This window comes from Cyprinodon tularosa, unplaced genomic scaffold, assembly GCF_016077235.1.
Source record: "Cyprinodon tularosa strain WSP-4 unplaced genomic scaffold, ASM1607723v1 ctg140, whole genome shotgun sequence".
Classification (NCBI taxonomy): domain Eukaryota; kingdom Metazoa; phylum Chordata; class Actinopteri; order Cyprinodontiformes; family Cyprinodontidae; genus Cyprinodon; species Cyprinodon tularosa.
The window spans coordinates 1032598-1053484 of record NW_024038221.1 but is presented as its reverse complement, the minus strand read 5'-3'; the positions used below and the strand labels follow the sequence as shown (position 1 = coordinate 1053484).

The following is a 20887-nucleotide window of genomic DNA, read 5'->3' as shown; positions in this document are numbered from 1 at the left end:
CCACGCTAAGGTTCTGTTCTCAAGACTGAGGCGGGTCTAAGTCTAACGGCTTCCATTTGTCCTTAGAAATCAATCGTTTCAACTTCCAAGTCAGAAATTTATATTGGAAAACCTGTCACATCTACAGTAGTTAAACTTTTCTACTCTGACAGCATTATTTTTTTGTATGTAGCCTTTTGTCAATTTTTAAGGTATGGAAACTACATTAATGTTTTTAAAAGACTATATAAATATGTGTATTTGTGCAGAATACTGTGCAAAACAGTGTTTTTGTGGATGTTACAGTCACCATAATAATAAAGGTCATGAAGAAGAACTTAAATCACTCCAACTTCTCTAATTCCAATTCTTAGGATAGAGGAAAGCACCATTAGTGACAGTATCTGCTCAGACAGCCAGCCTTAAATTTGGCTGCTTCTTAGTTTACTAAGTGAACCTTTGTAAACAGAGTATCCTTACTGAGTGGGAGTGATGGCCTAGTGGTTAGAGATGTGTGTTTGTGTTCTGAGAGGGTTGAAATTATCCAGTTTGATCCCCACAGCCTACACTCTGGGTTCCTGAGCAAGACCCTTAACCCCACACTGCTGCCTGGGCGCCGCACAATGGTAGCCCACTGCTCCCCAAGGGGATGGGTTAAATGCAGAGAGTTCATTTCTCCAGTGTGAGATCAATAAAGTTCAATTATTATTACACAGGAGTAGCTCTCCTTTAGTTTTCACATCATAAGTTGTCCGTATTTTCTGTGATCAGAAATAGAGCTGCGCAATAAATCCCAAATTTACTATAACCACACCGTCACATTACTATGGATGCATTTTTTTAATTCAAATGTCCGTTTTGGTCCCCTGCATATTTTACTGGTCAAAAACAATATTACGGTCCAGTACACCGACATTCGCCGAGCACTAGGACCAAGAAGAAAACCACAGCTCAAGCTGAAGCCCACTTCCCTGAGTTTAGACCACAAGCTCCTGATAGCCCACTGTCCTTTCTTGTGTGAGTGGCTGTCACCGCTGTCACTCCTGAGAAGCTCACTTTACAAACATCTGATGCACCAATGAATCGGGTCTGTGATTGGAAGGTCGCAGCACTGAAGTTACAGTAGTTATAATGAAAAATACTTGTGTCTCCCCACTTCTGAAATCAAGATTTTGTCAATGCAGTGTACACATTAAGCATCGTGCAAACTGTCTTGATTGCAACCTCTGTTAGCTAATTAAGTACCTCCACACCGTCTATGCCTCTGACATTTGGACATTTTTTGGATGTTTGAAGTTAAAGTAATACAGGTATTAAGAAACTACAATCATGTTTTTCGTTGACAAAAATCAGCCAATGCCATAGAGATGCACCTTTTTGAAAAACTATGGTTTAACCATCAGGTTTTTTTCTTTTTACTGTTTGTTTTATCGAGCTGCTCAGTGTGCAGTGGGTAGCACTTCCACCTTGCAGCAAGAAGGTTCCAGGTCTGATTCCCGGTTCAGGGTCTTTCAGCATGAAGTTTGCATGCTCTCCCTGAGCATGCGTGGGTTCTCTCCTGGTACTCTGGCTTCTTCCCACAGTCCAAAAACATGACTGTTAGGTTAATTGGTTTCTCTAAATTCTCCTTAGGTGTGAGTGTGTATGGTTTGTTCTGTTTGTCTCTGTGTTGCCCTGCGATGGATTGGCGACCCATCCAGGGTGTACCCCAACTCTCGCCCGTAGACAGCTTGAGATAGACACCCTCACCCCTAGCGACCCCGCTTGGGATAAGCGTGACAGAAGATGGATGGATGTTATCAGTAGCTGAATAACTACTCATTTGGTTCATCTTCGCCAAAAAAAACAAAGCCTAAATTCGTAAGAAAAAAATCAAAATTAAGCTACATTTGATTCAAGCTTATAACATACTGCCGTCACACAGAAGAGACCGGAGGGTTGCAGCTAACACCTAGATCCATGAATGAGAGCATAAGTAGGCAGTCCTGCAACAATAGACAAGCAAGCTTTTGAAATCATGAAAGCAATGAAACCAGAGAGTGAGTGAGTGGATAGATGTACAGACAGAAAGAGGATTTAGTAGCCTGTACAGATGGGACTGTGCTGCATCACACTACGCTTCATAAAAAAAAAGAAGTTAATTTAATCACTTTTCCATTAAAACCTTACCAACAAGATAATGGAATATTTTTTTGCATTTTTAACCCAACTTTTACAGAGCATTAGTAAACCTTGTGTTCAATATTTCAGCGTTGTGTGGTGGTGTTCAGCTTATTTTTCTGCAGAGTTTTTCTATCTGACAAACTCCTCTGTAGAGCAGAAGCTCCAATTATAAAAGTCACCTTCTGATGCTTATGTTATCTTAACAGACTGAATTTCATGTGGACAAATGTCAAAAAGTCCAAACCACTCCTTTAAATTGATTTCACGCTGCTCTACTTTTCTCAAAAACCCAGTCTGACATGTGGACGATGTAGGAAACACAAAGCAGAAGGATTTCCACACCTGCTGCTACATCTAAACCTAAGTGACTTTTCCCCCTTTCCTTCCCTCTCGTCATTTCTCACACACTCCATGCCGTCATGCTCCTTCACACTCCCTCTCTCATCTCACTTACGCAGGGACACAGACGCTCCAACAGAGCGCCGTCTCTCCTTGGCAGAGGGCCTGTTGAAGAATGCGTGGCGCTACAATCCTGAAGGAACACACGCCATCGGCGCAGGCTCAACACGCTGCCTCCTGGAGGCCTGCATGCTGACACAAGTGATGAATGACGCTCAGCGAGGAAATCAGAAACGCCATTAAGTCATAAACAGTGAAGTCACTCTTTATATCTTTTAAAAAGGCACACACAGTGAAGTCTGTGCGTGTAAAATAAACAAACGGTCAAGTGATGGGATTTAGCCTCAACTGAAATCATCTAAAAGGAGAAAATGGTTTAGAAAAATAAATTAATTAAACCTGTCATTTCAACTCGTTTCCATTCTTCATGTAGTGTTTGTCAGATAAGTTCGGTCCGGATGTTTTAACTGAATTCCAAAGGTGGAAGTTTGTACAGTAACACATTTCAGCTTACGCCACTTGTGGCTGCTGTTGTTCATGAACAAGTCTTTTAAAAAAAGAAAAGAAAAATCTGGAAACTAACAAACAGCAAACATGCAGCGCATAGCAACAGGTGGGGGTGGAGCCTCTTTCACTAATATATAAAATAGTCATGCTGCTTGTTTATTCAATGGTCAGATTACTAGAAAAATTACATTTTTACGCTGAGCATAAGCAGGCTAATTGTTAATAGAATAGCAAGAAGAGATTTTGAAACAACTAAAGGGAATAATTTTAACATAATCCTGTCATTTAATATGAATAGGTGAATATGCTAATTAAAATTGTCCATAGTGGCCTCCTATAGAAGAAATACAAAATCAAAATCAGAAAAACTTTAATAATCCCAGAGGGAAATTACTTTTTGTTACACGCTCCAGTCACAGTTTAATATATATATATATATATATATATATATATATATATATATATATATATATATATATATATATATATATATATATATATATATATATATATACATATATATATATATATATATATATATATACACAACCAACCACACAAGATAATAAAGATAAAAATATAAACACATATAACTCTTCTGTATATATGTATTTATATATGTAAAGTGATAGTGACGTGCAAAAATAGTGCATAAATGTCAATTACAGAGGGGGGGGGGGTGTCTGAATCACTTGAGGGAGGCGTTATAGAGATTGATTGAAATTGGGACATTCCTTGTGTTAGGTATCTGTTTCATGGTCATATTAAGACTAATATATATCTTTTCATGCTAAACTGGTAGATTTTGCTGTATTTAAAGTAAAAGTCTGGTCAGCAAGGAATGATTAATTGATCATTATCTATACCTAAAACTAATATGTTTGCGGTGATTTAATGAATTAAGTGTTAATCAGTAATATAATAAAAACAATAATTTTTGCCGTGATCACCAGCCATTTTTCCCCATATTTAGCAACACCTTACTCCTGACATCTTCTGACAGTGATGTCATGGTGCGGTAAACCTAGCACCATTCTCCCCGCTTTACAAGCAAAATCACTGGGAGCTACTAGACACATCTGCAATCAACAACAATTATTGAAGATTTCCAGAAGACCTCCCCATTGAAATTCACAAGCAGAATTTTTTCAAGATGATTGGATAATAGCGCTTTGTTACAAACACCAGATACCGCACTGGGACTTGCTCAACAGCCGATACCGCACCGTGACGTCAAAAACCGGTAGGTAGCAGTTCTTTGATAAACATTGATTTCTCCAATAAATCACAGTCAAATGAAATTACTCTTAATTGAAAACACTTATCATTTATTGATCAGAATGTAATAATTTCATATTTAAAGAATTTACAGAAGTTTGAATTCTGAATATGACCGGACTTCTCCTTTAAACAAGAGACTTTAACTCAACTAAAGATAACCAAACTAATTTAATGTCATCCTGTTACTTTCAACAAACAGGGATTTAGTCAACTTGATATTTGTTCTGTGGCAAGTAATGGGAGTTGACTTCCTGTTATTTCCCAGGATGCTTTGAGGCATGTTTTTGTGTCCTCTGTGGCACCATGAATGAAAGGGAATTTTGTTCATGGAGTTCCCTCCTCTTGCATATTATATTTTGGTATATTCTGGTGGTCATCTGGACAGTAATAATTAATCTCAACCCAGTTTAACATTCTGAAATTTGACTCCATTAAGACTAATTAATTAAATGTTAGAGTTATGTAATATAAACTATATAACTGCTGAATTATATTAAATGTTTATATTAGCTGGTTTCACCAAACAAGGTAGTAGAAGTAAAATGTAAGTATATTAAATCCCATTGCTGAAATCGAATAATGACAGTGCAAGTCAACAGCATTAATCAAACTGAAGTTAACTGGCATAATTAACCCCTATTAGCATCTGTTAAACTTGACCTCACATCATTGAATTACATAAACCTCAGTCTGGATTGAGTGATCCTAATTGATTTGTATTTTTTATTATACCATAAGTCAATTATATAATACATATAATCAACTAATTTTAGTGGAACCAGTTGACATGATTGAGTAAACCCAAAATGTCAGATTGGGTCACTGAAGCTTTCTCCTGCATCTCATTAAATCTACTTTTTAAGATTTTTATGCTATTGATTTTAAATGTTTAAAAGCGAAGGACACATTGACCCCAGTAAGTAGTTAATATCAAGACAGTCAAAATGAGATGTTCTAGAGCAGAGGTCTTCAACGTTTTCCAGGGCAAGGACCCCCCTAACTGATGGCAAGATGGAGCGGGGACGCCCTAATTATATATATATTCTATGAAATTGTGTTATATCAAACTGGTCCAATAGTCACTCTATTACAGATGGAGTAATTTAACAAAAGTAAGTTGGCCCTGGGATTATTAAAGTATTTCTGATTCTGATTCCTCATTGATGGGACAGGTGTTGTGAATGAAACGGTATCCAGTTTAAAAAAGCGCCTGTGTGTCGCTGAATGTGTGCGTTGATGATTGAAAGACATCTTCTGCCTCCATTTACCGGTATCTGTTTACTACAGTGTGTTGAATTCATGTTAATGTGTATTTAAATACATTTCAATTAGTGGAAAAAATTGCAGGGGGAAATATAACGGAAAAAAAAGTCTATTTAACCAAAACTTTTGCGAGCCCCATGCAATACCTCAGTGGACCCCCTAAGGGTCGCGGACCCCATGTTGAAGACCTCCGTTCTAGAGTATTCGTTCAGTCTGTTTCACTCTCAATTATGGTGAATATATATATATAGAGTAAAAGTGAGAATTTTTTTTACTTTTTTTTTCTACGGCTTTTATTGTCATACTTTCACAAGCATAGAGCAACGAAATTAACCCTCTGCATTTAACCCATCCCCTTGGGGAGCAATGGGCTCCCATTGTGCGGCGCCCAGGGAGCAGTGTGGGGTTAAGGGGTCTTTGCTCAGGGACCCAGGGTGGCAGTCTGTGGGAGCAGGGCTCGAACTCAGAACCTCAGGATTCAAAGCACTATGCCTAAACCACTAGACCACCATTCTCCCCAGCCTCTGAGCTGAACTTGCTTTGTAGGTCCTTCCAAAGGAGAATCTTCACCACCATATTGCTCTATAGAGTTTAGCTGTAGAGATAGGATCCTAAATTTGACTTTACAGATGTTCAGCTGGGAGATGACACTATTTCTGTGACACTTTTTTAAGCAAAATAAATTATGAAGTGCACCTTAGCATGACTCAACCTGGCTCCCCAAACAGATACTAAACACTTTACATTGGACATTACATCCTCCAGACTCGATCACCATACAAGATGAAATGTTTTGGATGTTGAAAGATGATGATGGCTGCAGTTACCTTTTTCTCTTTTCCTTCCACTCAATTTTTCATGAATATATTGTTGGATGTAGCACTCTAAGGACAGTCAATCTCAACAGCAGAGTGTTTATGGCTTACCCTCCCTTGTGGAGGGTTTCAATGACTGTTTACTGCACAACAGTCAAATCAGCAATCTTCGCCATCATTTTGTAGGCTATTACAATGACATAACATAAGATTTTTCTGTCACTCCTCAACTTTTAGTTGGTATCAATAATGCCATGAAATATGTTAAATACATTTATTTTTTGTTTATCTAAATGAATTGTTTTACTAAGGTAAATATGTTTGCATTCAGAGAGTAGCTGTGGAGAGGGATGACAGGGTTTTTCCTTCTTGGCTCTGTGAACCCGCCTCGGTCGGACGCTGCGATGGATGATTAATCTTTTAATGTCTTCCATGTCTTCATACTCTGAGTAATCTCAGCAATTTGTCTTTAATGAAGGCATAATCATATCTAAAATGACCTCATTTTTTCCAGTTCACTTGTTGTTTCAACTGCTTTTTTTTAAAACTTAGTTTAACTCTAAAGTTTAAAAATAAATGACATTTATTTTAATGAAAGAATATGCACACAAAGATGCATGAAAGTTGTTTTGCTGGGATAAAAAAAAACAGAAGTAAAATTTTGTGAGTTTTAAATAAAATCTGTGGTGTATTGAATTATTTATTAAACCTTCTTGAGGTTTATTTAAAAGTCTTTATCTTAGAGGGAAAACATTTTGTATGCCATCATCATACGGTTTATTAATAACTTTCAAATAAATTGTTTAAAGAATCAAAACGCCAGTTGATGCAAACTGGAGTCCTGCTCAGTTTCTCTCCGCTCTGCAGAAACTCAAAGCAAAACTGCACGTTGTTACTTTTTGCACCACTTTTCTTCCATACCTGGTTGGAGGTGTCGGGCGGCAGGTTTTTGATGAGGATTTTCCTCCTGTTGCTCAGCTCCCTGCGAGTTTTGGCCAGCCTCCTCTCGATCTCCTCCGGCTCTAGGTCCGGCAGGTCGCGGAGGCAGACGCAGGACTCGGAGGGCTGCGCTGCGGCCGCCGTCGCCTCCTCATCCTCCGGCTGCCTGCTTTCGGGGCTGTCCATGTCCGGGGAGAGTGCGCTGTCCCGGGTGAGAGAAGAGTGAACGATCGGCGGCTGGATGGACGAGGCTGCCGCCATCTTGGGAAGCTGAGAGAAAAGTGTTTAAAGAGAGAGAGAGGTAGAGAATAGAGGCAGAGAGAGAAAGCTGAGGAGCAGGTGGGAGGCGTGTGCGTCCCAACAACCTCGAATAAACATATTAAAACAAAGAATATCTAATAATTTTCCACTCATATTACATATTTATTTTAAAGCAGATCCTCAATAAATCCACTTAATGCACGTTTTTTAAATTTTATTTTTCAACATAATAAATTAATAAATGTTAATATAATCTGACACGGTTGCATCGATTCATGAGCAATATTTATAAAAGAAAAAAGTTTTTCATGATTAAAAAAATAAATATAGTATATGCAACTGGCGTGCATTTCAAACCAGCTGCGCCCCCTACTGTCTGCTTGGTGTATGACGCTCTAGATAAGCGCACAAGTTTCAGTTGAGACACTTCCATGATTTCATGCAAAAACAAAAGTGGAATAAATTAAGCCACGTTTAAATTTGCCAGATGTTTTTCCTTCTTAAGAAATTGTAACTTCTAAATATCAGCTGACGCTCCCTTCTAGCAGCACATTTTAAGAGAAAAAAGCATTCAGGGAAGAATTTCTTTTAGCCGCCACAGCTCTCCTGCTCTCCGTGTGCATTATGTGGCTATGAATGGCTGTGTGCCTTCCCTCCTGTCTACCCAAGTCATCTAGTGAATGCCAACCTAGCAGCCGACTGAGCCAGCCTGCCTGCCTGCCCACCGTGGGTGGAAAGCTGCTCCTGGCAAACACAAGGGGAGAGCAGAGCTCCCTGCGGAGACCTCACAATGCCCGCCTAGCTTCCGCAGGCAGCATGAGTTGCTGACAGGATCACACTCTAAACTTGCATTCACATGCTGAATTGTACGCATATAGGCACACAAACATGTCAACAAGCACAAATCAACCCACTTAGGAAATATTTAGACCCATAATAGTGCCAAGGCCTTTTAGAGACGTGGAATCAGGCCCCTCATTCTCTTTCTCGCCATCTGTGTGGAGTGCTTCTTGGCAGATCGAAGTCCAGACAATCACAGTTGTCAGTGGGTGAAAACGATCTCACATTGCCAAGTGGCTTAGCCACTGTAACTAAAACTCAGTGACCATACAGTGTTTGGACCGTTTGAACGCTTCAATTAGGCTTGTACTCGGTCCACTCCAATGAAGAAAGGCCAAAGAAAAGGCTATGTATGTAGTTTCAAAAACTAGAGTTTATCATTTGTCTCCCATTTAATGCTGTCATATTTTGTTCAGTATTAAATATGCAGGAGGCACGTTTTCTCAAACAATCCTAACCTCAAGACTTCTTCCTTGTGACAATGACATGTTTCAGTACTTTGTAAAACCGCCTTTCACCAAAGCTACTGTTTTTGTTTTGTTTTTTGACCCACATGCAGAATCACAATGAGAACTACTGAATTTTAAAGTTTTGTTTACAAACCAACAAGAATCTGGAAGAGGAGATCTGCAGGAAGTCAATTTTATTTCTGGTTGGTCTGAGGAAGAAGGAAAACTGATGAGGCAGGAGTTTGTTGATGAAAACTGATGACTGATTTGCTTACTTGAGAGATGAAAGGGAGGTAACATGGATCTGTAGGTATTTGATTCAGTGGACTTTACAGACTTTATCCCAGAGGTTCAGGAGAATGTAAGGGAAATCTGAGAGCCTTTGTTCTTGTAAGAGACATCATTCTGGAGAGTAGGCAGGCAGGGGATGAAGACTGAGAACTGCTGCATGCAGGTAAGACCTTTTACATGAAGATCAGAGATGAACTGAGGTTCACTGGTTGTCCGAAACAATAACAGAGTCCACATTAAAAGAGATTCAAAAGAAGGCAAATTTTAACAAGATGGATATTCTTGTTTTAGGTCATTGGCTCTGGCAAATGAAAGAGAGGGCGTGGGCGTGGGTAGGCTGAGTGGCTGAGCGGGCAGAGATGATCCATTGCCTCTGTGTATATATGCTGGTCATCTTGATTGAGAAATATCTCAGGCGTGCAGCAACACAGATCGGCCCAGCCACCAGCAAAAATCCTCTCTCTCTCTCTCTTTTTTTTTAAGTGTCCTGTTTGGCAATGTGGCAATAAGAATAATTGTCTTGATGCCAAATAGAGAGCCCACCAGATTTTGCTTTCACAAGTGGAGCAGGACAGCAATCGCCATAGTGTTCCACTTGATTTATGCATGTAAATATCTTTATTATAATTCATGCAGGGATTATTACAGATTTTATGGACACTGCAATGCAAGTAGAACAGGAAAGGAAAAACAGAAAAAAAGGAGAAAAGATGGAAAAAAAGAGGAGATAAAAATGGAGATAACGATAAAACATCTTTAGTCTGCTTCATCACCTGCAAAGAGATGTAAAAACAGCACAACCAATGGATATAGTATAAGAGATAAAATAAAGTAACACCTTGATACTATCGCTGAAGTATAAGTAGTATTATTTAATCTGACATGTATACTGTGGTAGCTGAAGATCAGAATATGGGCTTTCTGTATGGACGTGAATCTCTTAAGTACCTGGAGCCAAGCACCTGTAGTTGTTTGTGAGAGTGCACTTATGCATGTAAAGTTTATCCAAAAGAAAAATGCTCAATTGTTGTTGTGAAGAGCAGAAGACGTGCCCCTCCAGAGCACTGAGGCGAGCACTGAGGGACCCAAAGCCCCAGACGTCCAAGAGGGACCCCAAGAGCAAAGGCGCCCAGGAGGGGCCAACCCAGGAAATCCGACCCCCCATCAAGGGAGGAGGAGAGATGACCCCAGGAAATCCCCCAGCCACCGCAATGGCGGAGCCCCCGGGAGCCGCGGAGACCAGTCTGTGGGCTCCGCAGGCAGCCAGCCACCCCGAAGTGGATCCGGCCATGGACCCGAGGCTCCAGGGGCCCCCCACCCCCCGGCCAGGCCCCACGGAGCAAAGATCCTCTCTGTTACAGAAAGCTCACTCACACCAGAAAAACACCAAACCTCAGAGACCCTAAACAGTTAAATTCTAATGTTTTAATGAGACATTTCCCCTCAGATGTATCTAGTTACATTTACTTGATCAGCTCATTTAAAGTTTGGATAAAATCGTATTCTTTTGTGTACACAAGCTTGTTGTCTGAACCTTAGATCTCTCTTAGTACATACAGTATATGACATGCTGCAATATTTACAAGGTTTTATGGTTTTATGTAGGAAAAATAGATTTAGAGAAGTGTGTCTTCTGCCTGAGTGTCATTTTCCAGTTAATTTTTACATCTGTATTATTTATTCTTATCTTTCAAACAGCAGAGTTTAATTTCAATTAGGTCTACCTATACACTGTAGCACTAATTCACAACATATGTCACCTCAAGGCTCTTTACAGAGACAATTCTATCAGATCATACAGTCAGATTGGTTCAAAGTTTCTAGGGAGACCAGCTGACTGCATCAAGTCAATGACTTGCAGGCTCATTGCTCCTGGATGTGCAGTAGACATTCGCTTGCAATTTTTCATTGACTCTCTGCAATCCCTCACACCGAGCATGCACAGTTAGTGCCAGTGGAGAGGAAGAACTCCCTTTTAACAAGAAGAAACCAGAACTAGGCTCAGTGTGAGCGGCTATCTGCTGAGGCCGACTGAAGTTCAAGGAGACAGAGGCAGACATAGTAAAGGTTAACAAAAGCATTAGTCCATACTTTGTATTTGAGAAAGTAACAGTAAACTAGCTCCATAGGGGGCTCTGTCTAAGAAAGAAACCGCAGACATGCTCCAAGGCAGACCAAGGCAGACATTTCCAAAGGGATGAAAGAAAGCACATTTAGGCTACATTCGCAGCGCAGCCTGAATTGACCCAAATCCAATTTTTTTGCCCACATGCTACCTGGGTCTGATCTTTTCATAGCTGTCTGAACAACTCCATCGCTACCATCCATGTTTACTTCCGTAAACACAAAGCAATCTGGCCTGTGACGTCATTGCGCCCTCTACTGCGCATGCGGGACGCTTAGGTTGTATGACAGCAATTCACACAGGAGATCACATACAAGTCGCAGGTATTTGGAAATGTGAACAGCAACGCAAAAAAATGTGGATTTCACAAAAAAATCGGAATTGAGCTTCAAGGCCAGCAGTGTAAACGTAGCCTTAGACACAATAAAAGCTGAGCCTATGGCTATGTCTTGGAGAGAGACAGGACTAATCCCTAAAATTAGTTTGTAAAAAAAACTTTAAAGTTTGGTGTATGCATGATTACATTAAAATGTTTTTGTAGCGACAGACAAGGAGCCATTCCCTTTATTTTAGCTTTTTTAAAATACATTAAAATTCTGAGTTTATACAGTCAATCTGCCATAGAATGTTTTTTTGCTTACTTTACTTTGTTTAAAAACCACAAACTTTTGAAGGATAACATCCGTGATCCTGCATTTTCATGCCTAATTTCATATTCTCAATTGCATTTGTATCTGGACTTTGAATAGATCATTCTACCACATGAAGGACGGGGCTCTGATCAGAACCAGTCCAGTTCCAGCTGCATGGTCCTAATAGAGCCTTTAACTGTCTCTTTGTTTTTCTACTGGAATATCCTTTGTTTAGCCCCGTCCATCTTCCCATTAATTCTGACCAGCTCTATTGTAAAGGTAAAACAGACCATTTATAGGATTAAAGACACAGATGAAATGCCAGGCTTTGGGCTAGGTGTATGTAATACAGTAGGCAGTAATACTGGACAGATTGATGCACATGAATCATTGAGCAGAGTTTTTTTAGAGAAAAAAAAAGCCAACAAGGACTTGCCTGTCACTTAAACAGGCTGATTTTTTTTGGAGACGCATGAATCACTCCACTTAGTGCTAAACAACATTTCCATGAGAGAACAATTAAATTCTTCTTTCAGTCCCTTGGCAAATGCCATACCAGCGGAGTGTTACAGATAAATCATATCAGCCAGCAACCGCCCCACATGGTGTAGTTATGCAAACTACTTCCAAAGCTTTTTACCTATGTAAAAAAGTCCACCGCTGCTATAATGGAAGCTGCTTCACAAACTAAATGGATGAAGAGACGTGAGACGTTTTCTGTGTAAAACACAAGAGCCCTGCCAATGCAGCGTGTCAGCCGGTGATTCACAGCACTTTGGTGTGGGTGGCAATGGGGAGCAGAAGAAGAAAGCAGGAACACGTTTGGTGCTGCCGCTCACTGGGACTGAAGAGTGCGAGGGCGTGGGTGGGCTGAGTGGCTGAGCGGGCAAAGCAGGCACCTGGGACGAGCACTGTAGGCGTGAGGACGGGGAGGGAGGGGGAGCAGGAGGGGTCGAGAGTTAGGGTTTACCATAAATGTCAAAGTGGCTCATTGTGTGGAGGAGTTAGCAAATGCACAGGAGGATGTAGATTGTGTAGAGTGAGTATTGATATTAAAGCCTGGATTCCTGTCAAAAATGGATGAGTTGGTTGGAAAATTACTGGCAGGTACAATCGTTTTATCTTGTTTTAGAGATTCATTTATTTTATGGCAAAAAAGAGATTAAGGGACGTGTGACCCATTAACAAACAGCTGACCTTAACACATGGAACAATATACAGAAGGACTCCCTCCCCAATTCATGTCCTAATTACAGCAACCATGAACAGGGAAATTTGACAACACACACACACTAAAAGTGCTGCTGGTGCATATCTGCAGAGCAGAGACTGACTGAAATGACCCGAGGGTGCTTGGACACCGAGCTTGGTGCTCTAGTTCAGTGTTTTCCCTGACAGCACAAGGGATGGAGGGAGATGAGGCTGACAGGGAAAATCAGGCATGCCTTTAAAGGAGGAAGACGAGTAAATTCCTCCCAATACTTCCTACTTAAGGTGAAACTAATAACCTTGCTGCACAGATTTCACCACATACATATCTCTTTTCCTTAAGTAAAGAAGGACAGTTTCAAAAGGTGTGGCTGAATAAACATTTATTGCATCACACTTGTAGGGACAATGTAGGTTTAGATGTTCTTGAATAAGATCCTTTCAGTATTTTCCTCTAAAGCCATCCATCCACCCATCCATCCATTATCTTACACGCTTGTCCCAATTGGGGTCGCGAGGGGTGCTGGTGCCTACAGTATCTCCAGCAGTCAATGGGCGAGAGGCGGGGTACACCCTGGACAGGTCGCCAGTCCATCGCAGTCCTCTACAGCCAATGTTTCTATTTTATAATTAGAAGCACTTTTGTGATAGTTACTGAAACTTGTGACCAACCAGACAGATTGTGCACAAAAACATAGTAGTCAAGCAACAGCTTTTACTGGCTTGGGTGTAATATTGAAAGGCAACTTGTGATTATCACTACGATCTAGGCTAATAAACCAGACTAATGTGAGATGTGACTATGTGAGATTGAATGTGTAATTTAGTCTGGCCCCAATGAATGAGACATCAGAAGATGTTGATGAGAACCACCCAGTGTTTTTCAAACATGTCCGTGCCTATTGGCCAACGCTCTGACCAATGAGCGGAACTGACATAGTAAGTGTGGGAGCTTGTGGGGGAGTGTAAACAAACAGCCTGTTGGTAAAACGGGTAAAATGTCCTTCTTAAAACTGAATGAGCATAGAGCCTCTTCCTGCTCACGTTTCAACGAAAACCCCAAGTCTAATCCTTCCAAAACTGATTCCAAAGCTGAGTAAAACGAGAACTGTTCAATAGTTGTTGCCGTCTTCCTTGTGCTTTCTCCAGCGTTGCACAGCTTTGTCGTCATGCCCTCAAAACCCTGCGCGCTTTGCATCCAGAAAATCAAAACACAACTGGCCAAACGTTGGGATTAGCCCGCCAGTTCTAGGGCCTGGGGCATTGATCGAGGCTAGACCACTCGCAGGCAAAAATTAATTCATCCGCTGGCAGGTGGGGCTAGTTTACTAGGCTAATAACTATCAACATATTTGGAGAGCAAGTATTGGAAAGATGACAAGGTAGTCAAGAAAAGGCTCTGAAAAGTGGGATTTGATATCTGTGTCTGCCAATATTGGTTATCTATTTTTTTATGAAAAAAATATCTTTAAAATTGTCGTTTTATTTGACCCCTTACAACTAAAACATTGTTTGATGAGCAGATTGACACCTCGGGAGTACAGCACGGATGCATCTATAAACCTGTACATGTACTTTGGGTTGGAAGTTAATTCTGCAGATTTGACGTAAAAGGCGTCTAATGTTAAATGGGTTCAATCGAACAATCAAAGCGCTATCTTTAAGATAGATTTTGTGGATACCAAGAAGCGACTGGCATGCAGCTCAAATCAGACACCAATGGAGACCTAATGTAATGTAAAAAAAAGTAAAACAAGCCTTATCATGAGCAGAATAGTGCTGCAGTTCTGTGATTTGGCACTAGGTGGCAGTGTCATTAGAAAACTAAGTAATGCCTCTTTGAGCATATCAATATCACTTCAAGAGGTAAAATTGGTCAGATATTAGCAACTGTTTTTGTTTCGGGGGGGCAGGGGAGGGGATGGTCTTGTGCTAATTGTACGATCAATTACCCGAAAAAAGCTTTTATTATGCTATCATTTAAAAAAAAATCCAATCAAGAAAAGTTAGTAGTTTTTTAAACACCATAATATGTTTTGTTCTATTATTTAGATCATTTTTACCTCTAATAGTTGTACTTTCATCCAAGTTGTTTCCAAACTAGCCTAACTAGAGACTAAATCCTTCTTTTACACAACTTCATTGCCCCAAACCAAAAGGCGACACCGTGTTGCATACTGTCAGAACCATGTTGCCTCTCCATCTGTGCTTGTTTCTCAGATTCCCTGGCAGCATGTACAGAAAGGCCTCATAAATAACTGAGCGTGACTTCCAGGCAGTACCGCTATTCGTTCCCTTCCCTTCAAATGGCTTGACCCATGAACAGCAGCTTCAAACATATTGCAGGGAAACATTGCTTTTGAGAAGTGCATGTCATCTACAGGACCACTTCATGCCAAAATGGCTAATTTCTCAAAGCAGAGGTCAGGAGTCACAAAGAAACAGACTAGATGAGGATGTTTACCCAGAGTGAGAAAGAGATAAGCAGAGAGAGGGGTGTTACTTTCTCTTAGTACAGACGTGCTGCATCCTGTTTGCTCTGCTTGATTTTTGAAAATGGGATATGATTGCCTTTCAGTTTTTAGACCTGTTCTCTCCCAGACTTAGCTGTTGCCTAAGCTTTGACTGTGACAAGCCACATGTGGTCTTTTTAATCCTCTCTCTCAATGCCTGTCATCTTAGCTATGTTTGTTTCCTAGATAGAGCCAAATATAGAGGTAGTCTGCAATTACCTTCTCTAACATAGCAAGTATTCCTGAATCAGTGACCCTGCCTTCTTAAACTCTGCTCATCTAGAGGGAGGCAAGGTCATTTAAAATCTGGTTTATCTCCTATGAAAACCATCAAACAAATCTTTATTGATTAAAGTGCGTCTGTAAAGTACCTTGAGATGAAATGTTGTATACTTGTGCAATATAAACAAAAATTATTTGAACAGTTGAAATGATTAAATAATAGATTAATTTTATCAAATTAATGAATTTTCACCTTAAATGTTTCAAATTAGGTTTGTGGACAAATAGTAGTAAAATCATGTGCAAACTAGCTGTCATTGCTGTCAAACCTGCTCAGCTGAATCAAAATGTTTTCTGCGCTGAAAAAGGAGCTGCAGCCACAGATCTTATGTCAGGTGACTCTGATTGCAACTCCAAGACTTTATGGGACACTTATGGACCCATTTGAAGGTCAAATGAATCCCAAAATTAAATTTCCTCACAGATGGCATGGGATTATGCTGAAACAACTGTATCTGAAGAGATAATAAGTGAATTTCATTGAAAACTAAAACTGTAGTGGCTGCTGCCACCAAGACTTGCAGCAGGTCTCCTGCGTTATGTTGAGGGTTTGAACCGTCTACCTCTGCAGGAATATTGCGGCAGCAACATATCTTTGTCTTCAGGCATGTCCATTTAGGGCCTTTGTTTTATTTCTGCTTCCTCTTCCTTCTCTGGACATTTTATAAAAGCTTGACAATATTTCAAATAAGTAATAAAATTTCACCAACAGTTCAGGTTTGTAAGGTGTTCTTCTTCCTGATGCAACCAATAGAACCTTTTATTGGCTGAACCAGTTCTGTCTCCAGAAGGACTCTATTTAGTGTTTTAATAATAATGAGTTAGCAGAAGTAACTGAAAAATAGTGTTTACTTTGTTTAAAAGCAGAGATGCACTGATAAACTCATCCACCAGCCAACACTTTAGGTCAATATTAGCCTTTCTGTCTTTGTGCCTTTCTGTATCAACTGATACAATGCATTGAGATTACGTGAGAAAAACACCTTACTATATATATATATATATATATATATATATATATATATATATATATATATATATATATATATATATATATATATATATATATATATATATATATATATATATATATACATATATATATATATATATATATATATTTATATTTGTTGTTTAAATTGAGACTTATGTAACATATGTTATCTTTGGGTCATTTTTATTATGTGAGTGGAAAAACAAAAGAAAAACATAATGAAATCAGTTGTGAAAAGAAAAATCGCAGCACATATGGGGATAAATTAGACTTATGTCAAAAAAATCAGTTTGGGTCTTTAAAAAACCTGTATTGGTTGACCTCTAGGGAAAAGCCTTGTGTAAGTAATTTGTTCAACGATTTAAACTGTTCTTGTTTAACTAATGAAAACACCTAAAAAGCCCCAACATTTTGCCAGTAAATAATATTTAATTGTAGCTGCATTATTTTTTTCTTTTGCAAAACATGTCTATTTCATTATAACTAGACTTCCAACTGGGTGTAAACTGGCTGATCTCTATTTATGCAAATAAAGAGAGAAAACCATTGACAACCTAACTGGAAAGCATTGCCGGCTCAGTAAAGAACAAAAAAAAAAAAAAAATGCACATCTCATAAAGCATGCCTCTGAAGAGCAGCTCTTTGGAGTGTAGGTGTCCTGAATGTCCCGGCATGAACCTGAGAGAAAAATAGAGGCTGGAAAGGCTTCAGAGTTCCACTCCGTTAGGAAATGTGAACACATGGCCAGGAATGACAGAAATGGAGAATTACAGACAAAAAGAAGGAAAACAAAACATTCAGCAGATTTTTTCCCTGCCTCACGAAATATTTGTGGGTGATGTATGGAGAAACATTCTCATAAGGTGATGTTAAAATTGCCTGAAGTAAAATATTTAACAATTTGTAAAGATGTAAACTTTTTACTTCAGAACTTCAACCTGAGGGTTTTAATATTGTCTTCACCATATTTGTGATCACAGCTACATCTACTTTTGCACTGTCTAGATGATTCATTATTGCTCTCAAATTTTAGTCTGCTAAGCTAAACTATTGCCTTTTATCAGGACTTCACGTGATAGATCCATATAAAGAATTATGAAGATGACAGAAAACTATTTTTAGATCTTTTTAGATAGAGAACGTTTAAGTCTTGCAGGTATCTGAATGCTTGCAGTCTCACTTGTTTCAGTTTAATCTAAAACTTTTATTACAATTATGTCTAATTCAGTAAGAATCCATCTCAAGCAGCTTTTCACATCTAGAGACTGAAACGCTTGACATATTTTGGGAAAAATAGCTGCAACTATGATGTATTTATATGCCAGTAGCTCGCTCTGGTTACATCAAAAGGCTTTCCAGTTGAATCATGGCACCTATATATTAAGCCTGTTGGCTTATTATATTGTTTATTTGTGTATTCCTAATAGAGACTGACACGGGATTGGATTTTCACTCCTGTCCCGTCCCACTCCCACAGAAAAAAATGGTGTCCCGTCCCGATCCCGGGCCAGAGTAGAAATCTAAATCCTGTCCCGTCCCACTCCTGGTGAAATTACTCCCACTCCCATCCCGCTCCCATTCAGAATGACTCCCGCTCCTGCACCACTCCCATTCTTGTTGTTTTTGAGTGCGGGTGAAAAACTCAGAGCGGAAGTTACTATTGGTTTGCTCCCGCTCCCGTCTGCTCCCGTTAATGTTTAATCCTGTACCGTCCCAATCCCGTGATCGTTACTAATACTGACTCCCATCCCACGGGAATCCCGTGACCCATAGATTCCCGAAAAAATGTCAGTCTCTAATTCCTAAGTAAACTTCAGCATATTTAACATCTCATTTAACAATGGTATATGACCAAAGGTAGAAAATCATGCAAGAGTTGCACTTAGAATTTTTTTTGGACATTTTTGTTTTTTGTTTTTATTATTTTAAAGCTACAGTGTGTAATAATTACAGGTATATGCAGTCAGAAATGTAATATATTATACATAACTATGTTATTTATCATCATCTACGAGCTCAGCCTCTTAACCTTAATATTTGCGTTGCCTTAGAATTCGTTATTTATAATTACATAGGAGCGGGTCTCGCAGCCATGGAGGCAGACATCTTTGCGCTACCGCAGCGCAGAGCCAACAAACTAGCGATTGCGAGATCGCCCATTACGCTCGAAAGTAACTACGGCAAGTTGAGAGAGATGAACTGAGACGGTACTGAACAAGAGATGGCAGTATTATGCCTGAGAATACTATCTGTAAAATTATCTATGTAAACAAACCTCATCATTTGAGAAGGTAGGTGATGCGGACGTCGTGGAAGACATTTTGTCCCGTAATGCTCGCCGTACTGTTGGGGGGGAGAAGCGGTGGGGGGGAGATGTTCATGTTGCTGCGGTCTGCAGTCTGGACGTTAGATGTCGCTAAAAATTACACACTGTAGCTTTAACTAAGGCAGGAGCTACAGCTGCAGAAGCTGCTTAGTGTATAAGAACTACCAGCTGATGAGGCATGTATGGAGTCCTTTGCCACATGTCTCTTCCTCTCTGTGTTCCCCCCTTTCCTGTCAGCATACTGTCCAAAAAAACAAGCCAGTATTGCTATAAAAAAAAACACAACCAAGAAGTACTAGCTGATGGCAATGTCTACAACAATGTTTCTGTCTACTGAACACACCCTTTGCAAAAAGTATTTTCAGGCTCAAAAAGGACCAAGTAGAATGATTGCTTGGACCCAGTGGCAAACCATGCACTACCCCTTCACTATCATGTTTCATTCCCAGTAAAGTCAAACTCGCAGCTGTGGAGGACGCATTGATTAAAAGCGCTGGGTATAAATGAGAACGGGACTCCCCTCCTCAATTGTTGCTATGGCAAAACAGAGACGCCCCATGTACATTGCTCTAGCTCTATGACACAGGTTACAACTCTCCCCATGGAGATATATTGCAAAATAAAAATAAAAAAACTCCTTTTCAAACTTTCTTCATATTAAGGTTCTACATCTTGGCTGTATGGATGTGAACTTTTTCAAATATTGTCATTATAAAACCATAAACCAATGAGAAAGTGTTGCAGCCATCCCCACTCTCCCTTTCTTCAAATAGGCCGTTTGATTGATTCCATAAATGCATCGGCTCCATTATCTTCTAAACAAACACATCAAAAGCTGTTCCCTGGCCTTATATGAAAAAAAACAAACATTTTATCACCCTTTCTTTTCTATTTAAATGAGGACCTTCTCTTTTGGAATTAATGTCCTTTTTCTTCTTCCTGACTAGTGATTCTCTGCCAAGGTGACAAAGATGCAGCAAACAGTGAAACATCAATGTAAATGCAGGTGTTGATCCACTACATGCTTTGGGACGGCCCTAACCCTCACGGGAAAGTGCAAATGGAGGTTTAGTGTGTAGTGGTAGTGTTTAGGGGCCATTTTGTGGCTTGGTGTATGTCGCTTTATTATACAGGTGCTGGTCATAAAATTAGAATATCATGAAAAAGTAGATTGATTTCAGTAATTCCATTTAAAAAGTGAAACTTGTATATTATATTCATACATTACATACAAACTCATATATTTCAGATGTTTATTTTGTTTAATTTTGATGATTACAAATGACAACAAATGAAAATCTCAAATTCATCATATCAGAAAATTAGAATATTACTGAAGACCAATAAAAACAAAGGATTTATAGAAATGTTGGCCAACTGAAAAGTATGAACATGAAAAGTATGAGCATGTACAGCACTCAGTATTTAGTTGGGCCTCCTTTGGCCTGTATTACTGCAGCAATGCGGCGTGGCATGGAGTCGATCAGTCTGTGGCACTGCTCAGGTGTTATGATAGCCCAGGTTGCTCTAATAGTGGCTTTTAGCTCTTCTGAATTGTTGGGTCTGGTGTATTGCATCTTCTTCTTCACAATACCCCATAGATTTTCTATGGGGTTAAG

General features: G+C 39.6%; 1 protein-coding gene across 1 annotated transcript in view; it reads right to left on the bottom strand.

The window, feature by feature from the left end:
• Nucleotides 1–7723, bottom strand: part of raver2 (ribonucleoprotein, PTB-binding 2) — a 129101-nt gene extending 121378 nt beyond the window's left edge. The window contains exon 1 of the mRNA XM_038278376.1: nt 7329–7723. Coding sequence (XP_038134304.1) covers nt 7329–7607 — 279 coding nt within the window. The 5' untranslated portion in view covers nt 7608–7723. The remainder of the gene's footprint in view (nt 1–7328) is intronic.
• Between the last annotated feature and the right edge of the window lie 13164 nt (nt 7724–20887).